Below are 20,027 nucleotides of genomic sequence, written 5' to 3' on the forward strand. Positions count from 1 at the left end.
ACAGGGGAGCTGCACAGGCCTCCTGGAGCATGGGCAACCCGTGCAACCCCTGTAGTTACGCCCATGCCTTTAGTAAATCCACCCCAATGTGTGTTGGTCTGTGTTATTATTCACTAATGAAGGACAATGTAATGGGTAAACAGGATGGAAATATTGGAGGTGCCATGCTGACATGTATTTAAAGTTGGATACCCAAGGTATATTATCCTTATCCTTCCTTCCAGTCACTGACCTAAAACAGGCATCAGATATCCTGACAACTGACATGCATTTGCTTATTCAAGGGGTAGCTTCTGTGTAGTGAAGCAATGCAGATGACCGCCCCAGAGCCCCCACAATTATACAAGACAACAATCATGGCTCACATATTTCTACCTTAATACATTCTCTTTATCAATCCACCAACAAGTGATATTTCAGTTCTAGGAGGAGTTTGGCAGCTGTGTCACCCACCAGCTTCCTAAATGTCTACAACACTTCCGATCTCTCTGCAATATAATCTCCTACTATCTCCGACCCTAGGGCTTTGGGTATTCTCGGCCACCTTGGGTGTCTCACTTTTTTTGTCACATTCTCCAAAATATGAGCACCGTACAAATTTCCAGCACAAAATAATCCCTATTTTTTTCTAGTTTCAGGCTTTGGCCACATCTGCTCCTTGGTATATCACAGCTAAGTTGGTCTGAGAAAGCATGACATATATGAATCTCAGCTCCCATGAGGTACCAGGATCCCTCCTGGAATGAGTTGTGCAGTCACTCGGTTGATGGTATGAGTACAGACACATCATTAGGCAGTGGCTAGTTACAATAAGGACAGACTGGGCAGCTTCCAGGGGCAGTCCATGGGGATGCCCGTAAAAGTTTTGAACATTATTGCTGTTTACAGTAAGTCAAATTCAGCTTTCAAGTCCTAAATCTCAACTCCAGGAATTTTGAGAGTTCTACCTTGGAGTTGGGGCTGTGCCCACACAGCAGGAGTTCAATGCTTGCTTAGGTCTAGGGGGCATAGAAAAGATTTCCTTACCTTATCCAGTGCTCTACCATGCTGCTAGACCAGCCCCTGTAGCAGCTGCTCCCCCATGCTCCAGTGGGCTAGGATCCTGATGTCATCAATATTGATGAAGGGTCCATAGCCCTTCATTGTATGGGATGATGCAGAGGAACAGTCTACTGCTGGTCACATGGAGGAGTGTAATTTTCTATGGGAAGGGGAGGATCGGGTAGGTAAAAATGCTTTTACTCTTTCCTAAAGTAAATGCACAATTAACTCTTGAGGTGCAGGTGCAGCCCCACCGCAAGGGAGAATTATCAAATTTCCCGGAGTTATGCTTCAAGATTTATTTTTGAAGGCCATCAGCAATAGCAGCTTTAAGATTGTGCAATAGCACCTTTAAGATTATCAAATGATCGTACCTGCCACAATATGAGTAGCTTGTAAAGAGTATACTTCCGCAAAAGATCCAATTCAAAAATCAAAATCCTACATTCCATACCTTCAGAAATGCTTCACAAACCCATGTCAGAAACAAAACAGAAATATCTGCATACATGGACCCTCATGTATGATCCCATTAAACTGGCAGGGGGGCCCGTGAACTGGAAACAACCCTGGGTTTACTGTGCAATATATACAATATATACTATATGGCCAAAAGTATGTGGATACCCCACCAAATTGTTAAGTTCAGGTGTTTCCAGTGAAGGATACTGTTAATGCTACAACATATAACAGAATTTTTGTAAAATCTTACCGTAAAAATTCCTTTCTCTGAGTCCTCCGACAGTCGCCGCCCCTCACATAGTCTTCACCAATGGGTATTGACTTCTGCTCCGCAGGAGTAGCTACTCCTGCGGAGCGGAGGTCAATACCCATTGGTGAAGACTCTGTGAGGGGTGGCGACTGTCGGAGGACGTAAGAGAAAAAGAGATTTTAGACAAATCTGGGCTACCATTCTTGTGGTAAAAGTTTGTTTAAGGACTTTTTTTGTTCCAAACCCTGTGCATAAAGCCAGCTCCATAGAGACATGGTTTGAGGAGTTTGGTGTGGAGGAAGTTGAGTACTTTCACAGAGCCCTGACCGCAACCCTACAGAACACGATTGCCAACTGCGACCTACTGTGACTTTGGAATACCGACTGTAAGCTACGCCTTCTCATGGAGTGAAGTGGAGGCTGCTGTAGCTGCCAACTCCATATCAATGGCCATGGTTTTGGAATGAGATGTCCATCAAGCTAAGAGGTGTGATGGTCCGGGGCTTGGCTATTTTTAGATTGTAATCTCTCACAAACTAAGGACACTTTTTGGACCCACTTTTTGGATACTGTATCTGCTCCCCTGTGCATAAAAACAGCTCCATAAGGACATAGTGTGATGAGTTTGATGTGGAGGAGCTTGAGTGACCTTCACCGAGCCCTGACCTCAACCCTACTGAACATGTCGGATTTCCAACTGCGATCTACTGGGACTTAAGAATGCCGACTGTGGGCTATGTCTTTTCATCCAACATCAGTACCTGACCTCACAAATGCTTTTTAGGTTGAATGTGACAAATTCCCACAGACTCACACCAATATATGGATACACTTCCCAGGAGAGTGGAGGCTGGTATAGCTGCCAACTTCCTATTAATGGCCATGGTTTTGGAATGGCTTGTCCATCAAGCCCATAGAGATTTGATGGTTCAGCGTTTGGCTATTTTTAGATTGTAAGCTCTCACAAGCAAGGGACCTGTTTTGTACCAGCATACCTGTACATACACACAGATCCGTAAGGGCATGATTAGAGGAGATTGGTGAGGAGGAACTTGAGTGGCTTTAACAGAGCCCTGACCTCAACCCTACTGAACATGTTGGATTGCCAACTGTGACCTACTGGGACTTTGGAATGCCGACTGTGAGCTACGTCTTCTCATCCAACATCAGTACCTGACCTCACAAATTTTTTTTTTGGTTGAATGTGACGAATTCTCACAGACACGCATCAAAATGTGGATAACCTTCCCAGAAAAGTGGAGGGTGGTATAGCTGCCAACTTATTATCAATTGCCATGGTTTTGGAATGGGATGTCTATCAAGTTCATAGAGATGTGATGGTTTGTGTTAGCCTATTGTTAGAATGTAAGCTCCCACAAGCAAGGGTCCTTTTTTTTTTTTGTACCGGCATATTTGTGCCCTTGTACATAAACACAGCTCCATAGAGACATGTCAGACCGCTGACTGCTACCGACTTGGACATGGGAATGCCGACCTGACCTTACAAATGCTTTTGTGGCTGAACATGACAAATTCCTCAAAATGTGGATAACCTTCCAGAAGAGTGGATGCCGCCATAGCTTCCAACTCGATATCATTGGCCATGGTTTTGGAATAGGATGTCCATCAAGCTCATAGAGGTGTGATGGTCCAGTACTTGGCTATTTTTAGATTGTAAGCTCTCACAAACTAAGTTGCCCTACATACTGCATATGTGCCCCTGTGCATAAAAAAGATACATATGGACAATGTTTGATGAGTTTGATGTGAAGGAACTTAAGAGGCCTACACCGATCCCAGACCTCAACCCTACTGAATATGTTGGATTGCTAACTGTGACCAACTGGATGTTTGAATGCCGACTGACAGCTATGTCTTCTCATCCAACATCAGCACCTGTTTTCACAAATGCTCTTCTGGTTAAATGGGACAAACTCCCACAGATAGATTTCGAAATGTGGATTATCTTCCCAGAAGAGTGGGGGTTGGTATAGCTGCCAACTCCCTATTAATGGCCACGTTTTTGGAACTGTATGTCCATCAACCTCATAGAGGTGTGATGGTCTGGTGTTTGGCTAGTTTTAAAAATGTAAGCGCTCACAGGCAGAGTTATCCTAATTCTCTTGTATTGAATTGCACTGGTGCTCCATAAATCCTGTATCATAATAATAATATTGTGTATGTTCTGCTGATTTTAGGTACTAGAAACCTGCTAATTTACATATTAGCTATTTTCCCCATTTCAAAGAAAATGGGTCAAGAAGACTGGTATTTTGTATTTAATTATTTCAAGTGTCTTATTTTGGAACAAAATACTGACATTTGTTATCCTAAAAACTATGTTTTCACTAGACACGATGAGACTCATTCTATAATTGTTAAATATCCATTTCGTCCGATGATACTTCCTGTCACAGAAAATCTGTAGTTAAAATGATGTAGCCCCACAATACCTTAAAGGGGGTAGAGTATGTTGGAGAGTATTTACTTTGAAATGGAATAACACTTTAAAGAGAACCTGTCATGTTTCTATTGTGAGAAAAAAAAAACCCTGCCCCCCTGATAGTCACCTTAGCTGCAATGCCCCGCCACTCAGAGCCCTCAGTAAATACCTGCTGCAGTATAGGGAGCATGTGACCTCCTCCCAATAAGCAGTACTCAGACCTCAGTGCCCAATCAGCAAGCTTAAACACTGTGACCCGACAAGGAGAAAGAAGTAACACTTTGTACTCTGTGACAAAGAGCTTACACAGCGACAAGACCCCCCGGGTTAGACAACAGAATGGAGGGGTGGAGGGAAGCTAAGAAAGTGAGTGGCAGCGGGTAAGGTGGCTTTCTTAAAAGAGAACCTGTCATTTTTTGCCCTGAATGAGTCTCTTTCAAGAAAACTTTGCAAACCACTACTGGTATAGTACCTGGGTTTGTTACAGGCATTCTGGGTTGAGTTGCTATTTAAAAAAGGCAACACAGACCTATATTTAAACCTTAAAGTGATAATAAACCATCATTTTTTTTTTTTTTTTTTCATTTTAGGAGAAAAGGTCCCCCCGTTCCCTGTTTGCAGGTGTCTACTACAAAGCTAGCTGGGTGCTCTGGAGACATCCTTGGGGGTGTGCTCTAGTCAGAGACCTGACCCGAGCTGTATGCGTCCATAGACACACAATGCACCTGGCAAGCCACACCCCTGTTCCCTCTTCCTCCTAACAATTAGACTGACTGCAGCAGGAGCACATTGTTCTGCTGCCCTTTGTGTCTCCTGTGGAACAAGGAAGTTAGCTGTTCAATCCAGAAGCTGGCAGCAGTAAAATGACACCAGGTGTTATGGGACGGGGGGGGGGTGATTAAACCCACATACTAGGGTGTTTTACCTTAATGCGGTGACTGCATTAGGGTGAAATATGTCTTTAGTACTACTTTAAAGCTATGTTAACACTCTCGCTGAGATGGATATATAAAGTTAAGCAAAATAACTAAAACACTTCCTCTTCCTGGTGCAAATCCTGCTTTAGGCTCCTGAAATTACTGCTCACCACACCCAAAGTCCAAAGGGGAAAATCAGAATTTTTCATTTATCAGCCCCTTCGTGATCATGTGACCAAACACCTAGGCATTTAAAATGTACTAGCAGCATATTCACCTGGAAAGGTAAGCATTTTTTCACCTTTTGTTACTTCTTTTTAACCATCTCAGTAATGCTGTTAACATTTGCCTACAGGTCCATTTTAACCCATTTGCTGTATCCAGTGCTAAAAAAATATGTAGGCTGTATGTTTATAACAAACAATAGGATAAAGGCACACATGTATGTACAGCGATGTCCCATACATGTGCACATGTTGGAATGTATTGGCAAACACACTTTCATTCAGACATTGCAGCTGGTAGGTCATGCAGATATTACAAGTCCCACAAGCAAGACCCCAAATGTGATACTATACTTAGGGGTTATAGACCACCCTGCATCAGCACCGAACCTTCTTCTTTTACGCCCGTCCCCTTTTTTTCCACCAGTATCCTTCTTCTCATCCTTCTTCTTGTCCTTCCCCAGATACTTCTTGTCTTTGGTGTCTCGGTTCTGGACCTTGATTACAGGTTTCTCTGTTACTGGGTCCCCTCCGCCCGAGCTTCCACTGCCTTCGTCAACTGATAGAAGAAGCAAAAATGATAAACAGTGTGACCAAACACGACATAGGGCTTTGGTTTCCTACAGATTACAGTCCTCGTTAAGTAAGCTATACATTATACCATTTTCTTTCCCCTAGTTGATGGAAAGAAAATTGCTTGATTCCCTCATCAACACTGAATGTGTTGATGGAGAAGTCAAACTATTTTCTTTCCTTCAATGCTATTCTATTGCATCTGCTAACAGCATCTGCTATGCTATTGTATTCTGACAGTGGGAGAAAAAAAAACTGACAGGCTGGTTGTACTGAAGTCAATCTATAGAATGACTTTAATTCAAACCATCCTGCCCATAGACGGATCCCGCTAAACCGGAGAAATTTTGATTAGTCAATGGTTGGCCTTATGGTGGCTACCAATATGGAGGAACTGCCAGGGGAGCGAATTGGGGAGCTGCCCTTGCTGAAATTACCAGGCCAAGCACTAACAGTTTCCAGAGGAATGAAGCAGCAGACAGAAATTACACTTAGTGCTCTTGATTGAGACAGGTACACACTATGGATATGCTTTGTTCTTATTATGTCTGAGGTTTACAACCACTTTAATCATAGCATAGTTTCAAACACTCACTCACATGCTGTGTTACGTTGCGTTTTAAAATGTACTATAGCAATTAACTTCAACTAAGTATATTAATTCCCACATTCATATGCGTTACAATACACTCACATGCATTGATGTGCGTTGCCTTACGTAGATTTTACAAATTACATATAATACACTGTTCAAAAAAAATTAAAGGAACACTTTTTAATCAGAGTATAGCGTTAAGTCAAATAAACTCCTGGGATATTGATCTGGTCAGTTAAGAAGCAGAGGGGGTTGTTTATCAGTTTCAGCTGCTTTGATGTTAATTAACAACAGGTGCACTAAATGGGCAACGAGACAACCTCCAAAAAAGGAATGATTTTACAGGTGGAGGCCATTTTTTCCCTAATCATCTTTTCTGACTGTTTTTCACTAGTTTTTCATTTGGCTAGGGTCAGTGTCACTACTGGTAGTATGAGGCAATACCTGGACCCTATGGAGGCTGCACAGGCAGTCCAACTCCTCCAGGATGGCACATCAATACGTGCCATTGCCAGAAGGTTTGCTATGTCTCCCAGCACAGTCTCAAGAGCATGGAAGAGATTCCAGGAGACAGGCAGTTACTCTAGGAGAGCTGGACAGGGCCGTAGAAGGAAATGAATGAAATACACCAGGACACCATCCGTTGTTTATTAGAAGCATGCCCGGACATTGTCAGGCATGCATACAAGTACGTGGGGGGCCATACAAACTACTGAGTATCATTTTGAGTTGCTGCAATGAAATTTCAGCAAAATGGACCAGCCTGCTGCATAATTTTTTCACTTTGATTTTTGGGGTGTCTTTAAATTCAGCCCTCTGTTAGGTGATATTTTATTTTCCACCAAACTTTGTGGCATCATTTTATTCCTAACACATTACCCAGTCCATATCCGTATAGATATCCAGCATGAGATTTTTCCCCATTGAAATCTAAAGTGTTTTCAAAGTGTTCCTTTAATTGTTTTTTGAGCAGTGTATAATAAACACATGCCAGTATTTCCAGGGTGACTTTTGACTTTAGAACCACTTTAGTAATACATTTTTTATCTGTACATTTGACCAGAAGGAGATAAGGGACTGAGGAATTTATTGCTAAAAGAAGAATAGTCCCTCCAAATGAGGGACTGTTGGGAGCTGTATTCTTTATTGGCTGTGCAGATCAATTATGTATGAATCAGAAAGTCAGTATCTTCGTATCCTCTAAACAAGTGTCCATGTGGTTGGAATTTTGCTGAATATGTTACGATTTAAAAAAAACATTTAAGTCTTCGATAGATGGCTCGAATTTTAGACCATTCCTACTGAGTCAGATGAAATGTGAGCCGTAGGTGGTCCTGCAGGTATTACACTCTGCTCCACAAAAATCAATTTAGAAGGTGGAAAATGATCTGCTGAACAGTGACTGCATCCTATAATGATGCTGCGACTGCCTGAATATAATAGCCAGCAGCAGAGATTTGTCATCCATGCTGTTAGCTCTGATGGGAAGGGCGATTGATTTTTCTCTCATTCAGCTGAACAAAAGAAAATTGAGCAACATATGGCAGTCTTAACACTTGCTAATTTACAGTGGCAAGGATAGTGTATTTAAAGCCCAAATCCAGGAAAAGCAAAAAACCCTCCCATGCAATGGGGCTGCACTCTTGCTGCAAGGGTACAATATTTACTTCTGTCTATGGGATGAGAAAAGCACTTTTACTTACTTGATTCTCTGCTCCCTTGGCAGAGGGCATGCCCTCATCTCCTGGCGGTGGATTGTTTCTCAGCGACATCACATCCAATGTAGGGCTATGGGCCCTACATCGGTCTTGATGATGTTAGAGAACCTTAAGCCTGGTACACACAGGCCGAATGTCAGGAGGCATTGGCCGGTTCAATAGAAACCGTCTGACAATAGGCCCGTGTGCACGGCAGCCGTACTGATTGTCATTATGTGATAGATTTGGATACAGTGATACAGCCACAGATGAGAGAAGACCTGTCATGAATCCAGTGCCACCAGCAGTGGAAGACCTCAGAGACAGTGGTGTGCAGAATATGGGGTTATAGGAAAAGCAGTGATAGAACAACTGCACAGAGGCTTAAAGCCCATCTACAGGCAAAAAAAAAAAAAGTTTTCCCTTGCAAGGGTTAATATGCTCCTTTTTGTATAGGGGATTTACCAATGTAAATATACTTACCTGATCCTCTGATCTCCCCACACAAGACTGATCCCTGCAGCTCCTGACCTCGCCCCGCAGTCTAGCGGTAGACTATTCCTGACATCATAAGGCCCATAGCCCTGCTATGAATGTGATAACATCAGGAAAAATCCACCGCTGGATCGTGGGGGAGCGCTGTTCACCAGTGGAATGAGGGATTGGGTGAGTATAAGCTTTCTACTCGCCCCTGGACCAAACAAGCAGTTCACCCTTGCAGTGTGGGCACAGCCCCACTGCAAAGGAAAACTTTTTTTTGCCCGGATTTGGGCTTTAAAGCAAAGCTAAAAGTCTGGAATACTAACCTCTGCTCCAACGGTCTGACGCCCCGTGAGGTCCCTCGCCATTACCGGCATCTACTCTTTTTCTTCTGAATGTTATTGTTCTTCTCTCTTAATTGGCTGGCACGGGATGATGTCATTCACCCCTGCACACTGATACCATGCTGGGAGTGTGAACTGATCTGCGCATGCGTACAGCAGTAAGTGGCCCTTTCTTGCACCTGCTGCTGAACCTTTAGACTTATGGCACTTTTCCACTGCAAGTACCGGATCGGCTCCACTCGGCCCTGCTTGGCTCGGTTTGGTTTTCCACTGCATGGTACCGCATGGTACGGTGTTGGAACGGTTCGGTACGGTTTAGTATGGTTTGCTTTTCCACTAATAGTAAGTGGGTGGGATAACAACGATTCTCTGACCAATCAGTGGCTAGTAGTGACAAACAGTCAAGGCTGCATGCAAGGGATTGTGGGATATGGTACGGCCCTCTTGGAACCACAACCGAGGTTGTACTGTTTAAGCGAGCAGTACCGTTCGGTTCCATGTAGTGGAAAAGCGCCGCCGTACCGTACCAAACCGTTCCAACACCGTACCATGCGGTACCATGCAGTGGAAAAGCGCCATTAATTTTCAGAGAACCAGTACATTTTCTACTTGAACCTGAATAAGTATGTAGCATCGATTACTAAATTCTCCACTCGTTATTGGATTTTTATGAGGAAATATTGTAAATACACTTGTATACACATTTGATTCCTACAGTATATATGTAGTAATTTATCTCTAAAAAAAAAAAAAAAAAAAAAGCTTAAATACTTTATTCTAAAAAGGATGGTGGGGGGGGGTGTTATCAATTGAAAAATATTATTTTGAACTGGAATGCCCCTTTAAGACAAGTTTTAAGTTTATTTTAAGAAAATACCTGGATTTGTTATGCTAGAGTGGCAGATGATCACTTACAAGCATCCTGGGTATCGCTGTCCCTCCCGCTGTATGCGGCCCGCAGTTTGCTCCTGACTACACGCAGTTGTATGCCCAGCTGGCGTGTTCTAGGGTCCGGCGGTGACATCGGCAGCTCCACCTCAGGGTTATTAATCTGATTCACCACACCGTCACCCGTCACCTGTGGGAGGTACCTGTAGGGTCACAGGAAGAAGCCACAATCAAGGCATGTCTTCTTTTAACATATCAGATTTATCCCTTTTGTGTCTTTAAATCTCAATACTCACCGCCCCCTCGACTGTCCATTCCAGCATTTATCTTGGTTACTAAGACCAGCAGAGACTCTGCTATCAGAACAAAGGGACAGAGGGAGGAGCTTCCAGAGACCACGCAGTGGGCGGAGCTTGGACACCACCTCTGACACCTATCACAAAGAAAAGGATTTACAAGGTAAGAAAATACATAGAACATCCAGTATTATTGTATATTCTATGATGTAATCTTTGCTCACCAGTCTGTCTATGTTGGTACCGGCTGCTGACGTAGGCTTCTCATCATTGCTGTACACTCTAAACTTTCTCTTGGGATCTTCTGGTGGGGAGCGTCGTGAGCGTGCTGGAGGCGGAGTTCCACAGGACTGGAAGATCTACAATATATATTGGTAATAATTTAGCAAAACATATCCATAAAAAAAAAAAGAAAGACACTAACTGCATTGTAAATATCTTAACTCTCTTTCCTTGCAACTATATTATTACAAACATTACACAACATTAAAAGGAAGCTAAAATGTATTCTCAGTGTGGTATTACCAGGGCTTTTTTTCTCAGAGAATAGGTGCAGGAACTCCCTCTTTTAGACTTACCCCTTGTCTCCGCCCCTACCTACCTCCGTGAACCGTTCCTTGGTTCCACCCACTATCCACCTCCCAGTACAATCCCTTTTAGAAAATACAGAACAAAGTAGAATTTGTGGTACTAAGTAATTTGTATGGAATTTGTTAATGATAACAAAAAAGCAGTAAAATAGATCCCATGCAGCCAACAACAATAGATCCCCCAGCAACAATAGATCCAGCCAGAAACAATGGGCCATCAGCAGCAACAACAGATCTCCCAGCAGCCAGCATCAATAGACTGCTGCCTAAACAGTAGATCCCTCCCAGCAACAACTGACCCCTCAGCAACATAAGACCCACCCCAGCAACAATAGACCCCCCTGCAAAACAAGATCTCTTCCAGAGACAATAGATCCCCCAGCAGCCACACCAGATCTCCCCAGCAGCAATAAATCCTCCTGCAGGAATAGATCCCCTCCAGCAACAATAGGTTCCGCAGCACCCAGCATCAATAGACAGTGCAGCACAACCCAGCACTCCTTGCCATTACATACATTCAGTGCTGGAGGTGCCGGAACTGCGTTCACCCGCGTTCCCGCTGAAAAAAGCCCTGGGTATTACTGTAATGTTTGTCTGAAAGTAATTCTTCACTTTTTCCTTATATACAGATTTAAAATTTTTTTCCTCTGCTATCTGTATGTCAGTACCACCAAAATATTCAGCCTAGAATAATTTATGAATAAAAAACGTTTCTGAATTGAGTCAGTGGTTCTTCTACATTAAAGTCTAAGCGGCAAAGACTTTCATCTCCTCATTCCTCTGCCTCCAAAACTGCTGACACCAGTGAAAATCCTGGACCAGATCCTTGACCATCAACGAAAAAAGGGGAGAAATCTTTACTGTTATGAATGTAAATTGACACAACCAATGTAAATGCGCACATCACCACTGACCACCAATTTGAGAGAGCACTACACTGACCACTAATGTAAAGGGGCACTACAGTGACCACCAATGTAAAGGGGCAATACAATAACCACCAATGTAAGGGATACTAAGCTGAACACCAATGTAAAGGGTCACTAGAATGACCACCAATGAATAAAAAAAATTTTTCCACTGTTGCACCAATATGAGGGAACACTACAATGAACATTACTGTAGGGGCGCTTCTTCACTGACCAGCAATGTAAGGGGGTGCTTCACCTCCGACCATCAATACAAAAAAAAATACTTCTCCACTGGCATCCATTGTTAGAAGGTACTACACTGACTACCAAAAAAGGGGACAGCCTTGGTTTCTTCTTCAAAACTAGACTATCTGGGGCTGACTCTGGACTCGGCCTTAGCCAGAGTATTTCTTCCTCCTGACAAAATTCAGACACTGCAGGTTGCAGTTCATCTTCTGCTGTCCAGCAGATGGTCGTCATTCCAGACTTGTATGCGGGTACTGGGCCTGATGGAGTCAACCTTCGAGGCGGTCCGGTTTGCGCAGTTCCATGCGGGGTCCATGCAATAGAAGATTCTCATCACATGGGTCGAGAATTAGCAGTCTCTGGGCAACCAAATCCACCTGAGCTAGGGTAGGAGATAGTCCCTGATTTGATGGCTTTGATTCCTGGCGCTCCGGCAGGGCAAAATTATTTTACCCTTGTATTGGACAGTGGTCACCATGGATGCCCGCCTGTCTAGGTGGGGAGGCATCCTTGGCAGAAGTTCTGCCCAGGGGGTCTGGACCCTGGAAGAATCCGGACTACTGTTTAATGTCCTGAGTTACGTGTGATCAGGCTGTGCCTGGAACATTGAATGGATTGTCTACAAGGCTGTCCAGTGTGCATTCAATCAGACAATGCCACGGCCGTGGCTTATGTCAATCTCCAATCGGGCATAAGAAGTGTCCTGGCAGCTCTGGAGGTAGCGGGCATTCTCAGATAGGCAGAATGTTTCGTTCCAGCCCTCCCTGCCGTTTACTTTCCCGGAGTGGAACAATGGCAGGAGGATTACCTCAGATGGCAGACGTTAGACTAAGGGGAATGGTCTCTTCATCCGGAGGTGTCTCCTCAGTTGTATCTCCGGTGGGGCTTCCCCAAGGTTGATCTATTGGCGTCTCGGCTCAACAGTAAGGTACATAGGTTTGTGGCTCGGTCTCGGGATCCTCTGGCGGATGCCACAGACAAGCTGGTGGCCCCGTGTGATCAGTATCATAAGTTTTACGCCTTCCTTCCTCTCAAGCTTCTGCCAAGACTTCTACAGGATCGAGGCAGAAGAGAACTCCTTCAGAGTTTGTATGGTGATCTCCAGGTTTTCCACCAGCGCAGCAGATAATTCTGCTCGCCTAAAGAGATTGTATAAATAGCCCAGGACCGCGATCCCCCGCTGGCGTAACAATGCCAGCACCAGGGCCAACACTGTAATGAAGACCCGGGGAGCAGAGGCAAGACCAAATTGTAACGCCCCAAACTGATAATGTTCCTCTCCCACTGCAAAGCAGGGGAAGCGTTGGTGACCGACACATATTGGAATGGGAAGGTAGGCATCTTTCATGTCTATGGAGGCAAGAAAATCCCCCTTATGCAGGGAAGCCACCACTGTGCGAATGGACTCCATCTTGAACTCCTGCACCCGTACAAAGCAGTTCAGCACCTTGAGGCCCAGGATTGGACGCACCTTGCTCTCCTTCCCGGGAACTGTGAACAGGCTGAGTAAAAACCCCTTAAAAACGTTCCACAATCGGAACCGGGACAATCACCCCTTGAAGCAAAGAACTTGCACCGCCCTAAAGAGGGCCTGTAAGGCGGACTGGGGACAGTCGCACGTTGGAAGGAAAGAACCTTTCCGGAGGGCGAGCATGAAACTCAATCTTGTATCCAGATGGTATAACTATGTAGACCCACTTGTCATGTACTAGGGAAGCCCACGGGTCCAGGAACCAGCAAAGATTGTCACCCCAGATACGGGGGAGGGTGCACCTTCATGCTGAAGGAGCCTTGTCTGCGGATCTGGAGAAGCCTGCTCTCGACTTGCCAGACCAAGTTCACTTAGATCCATCAGGAAAAGGAGGGCCCATTGTCTGCGACAAGGGTCCTTGCCCTTAGTAGTCTGTGGAAGAAAGATACTCTTCCCCCCTGTGAGACCCTAATGATGTCATAATGGTCCACAGACCAGCATGTTAGCCAAGGATCACCGCCAAAACAGAGAGCTGAGCCACTAGGGGAGCCGCATCCAAAGATGCAGCACAGATAAACTGCAGCCCCTGGACCAGCTGGTCCGCCAGCTCAGCAAAGTAAGGTGGGAGCTGTTCTCCCTCCAGGTCACAGCGCAAAACTTATCCCACTCAGTCAGAGTTTGCAACACCAGGGCAATGGTGAACACCGGCCTCAATGCCGAGCCAGCCAGGGTGAACATATTGTGGGCTACAGCCTCCACCTTTTTTGTCAGCTGGGTCCTTAAAGGCCGGAGACTCTTCAACCGGAAGCATGGTTGCTTTGTTTAACCTGGAAATCGGAGGGATATTGCCTAGCAAACCGCTTAGGGACCCCAAGCAGACGCTTTGGTCGTCCTCACTCTTTCGCAACACTTATGACAAAATAGGCGAGGAAAGGGAAACACCTTTCGCCGCTGTGGGTGGTTTGTGAGTGCCAAGGGAACCTGCGCCCTGTCGCAGTCACAGCTGCGTCCCTCCTTTTTAGAGGCTCATGAACAAATACAATCAGTGCATCCACCAGTGCCTTTTCGTGCCAGGTTGCAGACGTGGAGGAATCATCCTCACTATCTGAGTATTCAGGGCACGTGGTTGCAGACCCATCAGGATTACCCACATCCGCAGCGGCTGAATCAGATTCAGGATCTGATGAGACAGGGGAAGGCGGAGGGTGCTTTTTGCTAGCCCGCCGCCCGAAAGCCACCTTCACCTCCACCCAGGACACAAGGGACTCCAGGACCGCCATCAGAGCATGGATGGATGGTTGGGACCCGGAGGGCCCTGTAGCCTCAGAGAGGGGATCAGGTGGGGAGATGTGCTCCAAAGACTCCATTAGCACACCGGGAGGACCCAGAGAATAATTGTAAAAACACTGCTAAGGGACACCCGCGCTGGCAGCACCCCCCGGTCGCCAGCTACAAGCACCAATCGACCCTTTAGCAGAGAGGGAGAGGACCCCACCAGACTCACCACTTGCAGAACCAGGCACCGCTAGTCACCAGGAGAATCTGCACTGCACTCCCACCTTGAACCTCATTCATATAACAGGGTCTGAAACTGCTTGCTACCACTCAGGAGGTAACTGGTAGACCGTAAATAAAACTTGCAGGGTCAAGGTCATAGCAGCACAGAAACAAGCACAGAGAGATCCCAATCGAGCTTTCCACGGGATCCAAACTTGTGAACTTGCTTGTGTGGACTATTTTCCTTTTATCATTGCACTGTCTACACATATTGTGGGATTGTTATATACTAGCACTTTATGATTAGTATTTACACACATGCACTTTACTGTATTGTGGTATAAGTGATGTTTTGTTGATCTGACACATTTGTGTTTTTTATATTGCACAAATACATATTTTATTTGCATAAGTATAGATATTATAAAAAAAAACTAGTAGGCATAGGCTGTGTTAAGTGCTACACTCTATTTGATTGGTTTGTGTACTGATTTGTGTTTCAGACACTTGAGTGTTGCCTTGCTGAGGGGAGGTTGGATGCAGCGCAGACGTTTCTTTTTAATTTATTGTACAGGGATGCTTTTTGAATTATTTTAAGGGGAAGCTTCTCTACTGACCCCTAATTTAAGAGGGCACTTCTTCACAGGCAACCAATGTAAAGGGCTATTTCTCCACTAACCAACAATGTGGAAGCATTACTCCACTGGCAATTATTGTAAGAGGGGCCTTCTTCACAGACTAACAATATAAGGGGACCCTTTACCACTGATGTAAGAGGACAATTCTCCACTGTAAAGACCCTCTTCTCCATTAGCCACCAATGTAAGGAGAACTGCAACAACCATTAATATAAGGGAACACTTCACTGTACACCAACATAAGGGGGCTCCTCACCACTGACCACCAATATGGGCTAATGTTACATATTTACTATCAGTGTAACCAGGGCATTTACACTGTCTACCAATATAAGGAGGCTTTAAATACGGGGTATTGTCCTTTCCACTGGACACATGCATACAGAGGACTTTTACTGAAGGGGGCTCAATGTACATGAGTGTAAAAGTGGTTGAAATATGAGGGGTGCATAGGACACCACAGAGTACCAGAAATTAGATGGTATAAATAAGTAACCAATATAGGTTAATGGTCACCAGTGCTAAAGAGGCTGTAGCTAAGGGTGCAAAATACCAAGTGTTGCAAAGATGCTACTGGAAAAAGGAGGGGAGATTACCAAGCTGTGGGGGTCATTAAAACTTTGCTATGGGGCCTTTTGATTTTTAATTATGTCCCTGCCACTGACCCATCTATGGTGTGCAGTCTGCAACTAAAGGTGAAACACAACATTGCAGTATTTAGCCACCTAATAAAATCTCCTGTATTTGATCCTAGGAAAACAAGGTAGAGGGGAAAAAAAGCAGCATCACTAGGGAGGATTACATCTTTAAATGGACCCCTGGAGCTGTCACGTAGTTTGTATTTTAACAGCCATGCCCCAGGCATTGCAATTATAGAACCCATATACAGTATGCATGCATGCAACAAATTAGGATAGAAGACCCGTTTGATGTCCTTGAGCATATACCTGAGCAGTTAGCTGTACACTCTCCTCCTGCAGTGTCATTATGGCTTCAGATATTTTCACTGCAATTGACTCTGCAGCAAGTTCCACATTAAAAGGTCCTACCAATCGCTCTGCCACCTCCTGCAGTCCATCTGAAGGATGAGAAATAAAAGACACGTTGATACTTTTTCTTTTAACCTTCCCTATTTGTTAACATGTATTTAATATACATTTTTAAAAGCATAGGCTATACAAAGGTAACATTTTAGTTAGAGCTGCAGTTTGCTAGGACAATCATCCCCTTCTATTACTCAAAGCAATGGAAATATGATAATAGTACCCCTTTTATTGGCCATAACAGGTATGCATGTATTTACCGCAGTCCGCAAATGTGAATCCGACACTAAAACATACCAAGATCATATATCACAGAAAGAAGTAAATATTTAAAAGCAGTTTATCCAATCTATCCCTATCATAGAGGTAAGATACTTCTAGAGGAAAGATGCTCCTAAAGGCAGCCATCGGCAGAGCAAATTTTGTTGCTGCAAACACGTGTTGACAGGGGAATCCCTCCCATTGCGTTCTCCTGGTTGGGGTGCGGGATGCCGTCCCCGCTAGGAGAACACAGTAATTATTGCTGGTGGCTATAACAGCTACTAGCAATAACCGCATGTGAAATCCGGTAGGCTGGTTGTACCCTAGTTGATCAATCATTCGGTATATTCAGCCTGCCTATAGAAGGTTACTGCTGAACCTGCCGAGATTTGAAATGTCTATGGCTGGCTTAAGGTACAACTTAATGACACAAATGGGTAGAAGTCTGTGGAATAGACTGAGCAAGAAAGCAGTCATTGTCTAAGAACAAGTAACCAAAATATACTGTATACCTAAAAACTTTAGACTAGTCAGCCTAACATCAATAGTATGTAAACTATTAGAAGAAATGATAAGGGACCATATCCAAGAATTTGATGATTAAAATGTTTATGTTTATATGTATTTTTCTACAAATCTCAATAAATATAGTATAAAAAAAAAAACCGTATTATTATTATTAGTAACCATTATAGATTTATGAAATATCGTTCTTGCCAGCCCAAATTTTTAACATTCTATGAGGAGGCCAGCTGTCTTTTGGATAGAGGAAGGCCTGTGGACATTGTATATCTAGATTTGACACAGTACCCCATAAACTCATAATTTACAAATTAGGATCTTTTTGGATTGATAAGATCATATGTACCTGGATAGAAAACTAGATTTATAAGCAGGGTGCCACAGGGATCAGTCCTGGGACCAATTCTGTTTAACTTGTTCATAAATTATATAGAGGTTGGTATAAATAGTTCAATCTCAGTGTTTGAGGACCATACCAGCAGGGAAATAACTTCACAGCAGGATGCAGCAACTTTACAAGAATACCTTGATTCTATGGAGGGGTGGGAAGCTATATGACAAATGAGATTCAATATTGAATAATGTAAAGTAATGTATTTGAGGTCTAAAAATATGAATGCAAGCTACTCGCTAGGGGGAGAACCTCTGGGGGGAATCAAGGATGGAAAAGGACCTGGGGGTCCTAGTAGATTACAGGCTTAGCAATAGCATGTAATGCCAAGCTGCAGCAAGAGAGGCTATCAGACTATTAGCAGGGTTAAAAACTGATTTTCCTCAAAAAATAAAACTATAATGCTACCATTTTGCAAAACTCTGACTTGGCCACATCTTGAGTATGCCATCCAGTTTTGGTCACCAAGACTTAGGAAAGTGGTGCTGGAACTGGAGAAAGTTCAGAGAAGGGCAACAAAGCTAATAAAAGGGCTAGAGGACCTCAGTTTTGAGGAGCGACTACAAACATTACATTTATTCTCCTTGGAGAAGACGTGCTTAGGAGGGGATATGATGGAAATATACAAAGCTTTAAATGGTGACACTAGTATTGGGAGGAAACATTTTAATCTTAGGTCTTTAACCACTTAAACCCTGGAAGATTTTACCCCCATTCCGACCAGGGGGTATTTTGCGATTCGGCACTGCGTGATTTTAACGGACAATTGCGCGGTCGTGCGACGCTGTACCTAAACAAATTTGGCGTCCTTTTTTTCCCACTAACAGAGCTTTCTTTTGGTGGTATTTGATCACCTGTGCGATTTTTTGATCACGCGCTATAAACAAAAAAAGAGCGTCAATTTTGCAAAAATAGCAATATTTTTCACATTTTTTATATGAAATTCCCCCCAAAAAAAATGTAAAAATCAAAATTTTTTAACATTTTCGGCCAATTTGTTTTATGCTACCTATGTTTGGTAAAAATCGCAAAAAGCGTATTTTGATTGGTTTGCGCAAAAGTTATCGCGTTTACTAACAAAGGGAAAGATTTTTTTCATTTTTGTTGTTTTTTTTTTTAACGCGTAATGGCGGCGATCTGCGATTTTTTTTGCGGTACTGCGACATTGCGGCGGACAGATCGGACCCTTGACTGACATTTTTGACACTTTTGGGGTTACCAGTGACATTTCTACAGTAATCAGTGCTATACATATGCACTGTTACTGTAAAAATACACTGGTAGTGAACGGGTTAACTTTATTAGAGAGGGAGGGGCTGTGTGTGTGTCCCTAGGGGCGTGCTTTCTACTGTGATTGGCTGTGGCTTCAGATGTATGAAGAGTGATCGACGGTTCTACATAGTAGAACCGTATGATCAGCCTTCATACACCGGGGAGAATGACAGGTGGCTTGTTTACACAAGCCGCCTGACTTTCTCCCTCTCCCCCGCCGATCGCCGAGTGACCGGCGGACATTGGGTCCGCTGGTCACACGCGCGGGGGGGTCCGTGACCACGCGGGAGCAGGGGCGCGCGCTCGCTCCCTAGACCCTCACAAGCTAGTGACGTAGCCCTACGTCACTTTGCCTGTGAGGGGCTGACTGCCGACGTAGATCGGCATTAGGCAGTCGGCAAGTGGTTAAAAAAGATATGCAGCTGCACAATGAAGTTGGATGATAAGTAATTCAATCCCAAACTGAGGTTCTTTAGGGCCAATTCACACTAGGAACTGCATGTGAATTGCACAAGTTGCACTACTACTTACTACTTGGTTGCGGTTCAGTGCTGTGAACAGAGCTGCATGTGAATTCATCACAGCACTGAACCGCAACGAAGTATTGGATGCACTCCTTTTGGAATGGCACTGCAACCGAACTGCATGTTACTTTTATACTAAGCGATCCGGTGCGGGCAAACACACTGTGTTTTTGCAAGCTGTGTTTGGGGTGTCATTAACTTTGCTCTGACACCCACAGCAGATCGCTAGGGCAGTGTGATCGAAATGGGGTGCAGGAAACCAGCAAGGTACACAGGTTTCACACACAGCATTCTAGTGTGAAAGGGCTCCTACTAGCGGTAAAGATGTGAAACTCCCTTCCACAGTTGGTGGAGTCATCGGAGAGTGTAGATAAATTCAATATACTTTTGGATGTGTTTCTTAGTGAACACAATGAACAGGGATATGGAAAACGATAGTAACATACACATA

General features: G+C 44.1%; 1 protein-coding gene across 1 annotated transcript in view; it reads right to left on the reverse strand.

Moving 5' to 3' along the window:
- Positions 1 to 5,400: 5,400 nt before the first annotated feature.
- The window catches only part of GPC2 (glypican 2), a 61,586-nt gene continuing 46,959 nt past the window's right edge, over positions 5,401 to 20,027 (reverse strand). The window contains exons 7-11 of the mRNA XM_082255956.1: positions 16,511 to 16,641; positions 10,435 to 10,569; positions 10,211 to 10,347; positions 9,942 to 10,117; positions 5,401 to 5,896 (exon numbers count right to left, since the gene is read on the reverse strand). Of these exons, the coding sequence (XP_082112082.1) occupies positions 5,640 to 5,896; positions 9,942 to 10,117; positions 10,211 to 10,347; positions 10,435 to 10,569; positions 16,511 to 16,641 (836 nt within the window). The 3' untranslated portion in view covers positions 5,401 to 5,639. The remainder of the gene's footprint in view (positions 5,897 to 9,941; positions 10,118 to 10,210; positions 10,348 to 10,434; positions 10,570 to 16,510; positions 16,642 to 20,027) is intronic.

Source organism: Pelophylax lessonae (assembly GCF_965119305.1).
Source record: "Pelophylax lessonae genome assembly, chromosome: 4".
Lineage (NCBI taxonomy): Eukaryota > Metazoa > Chordata > Amphibia > Anura > Ranidae > Pelophylax > Pelophylax lessonae.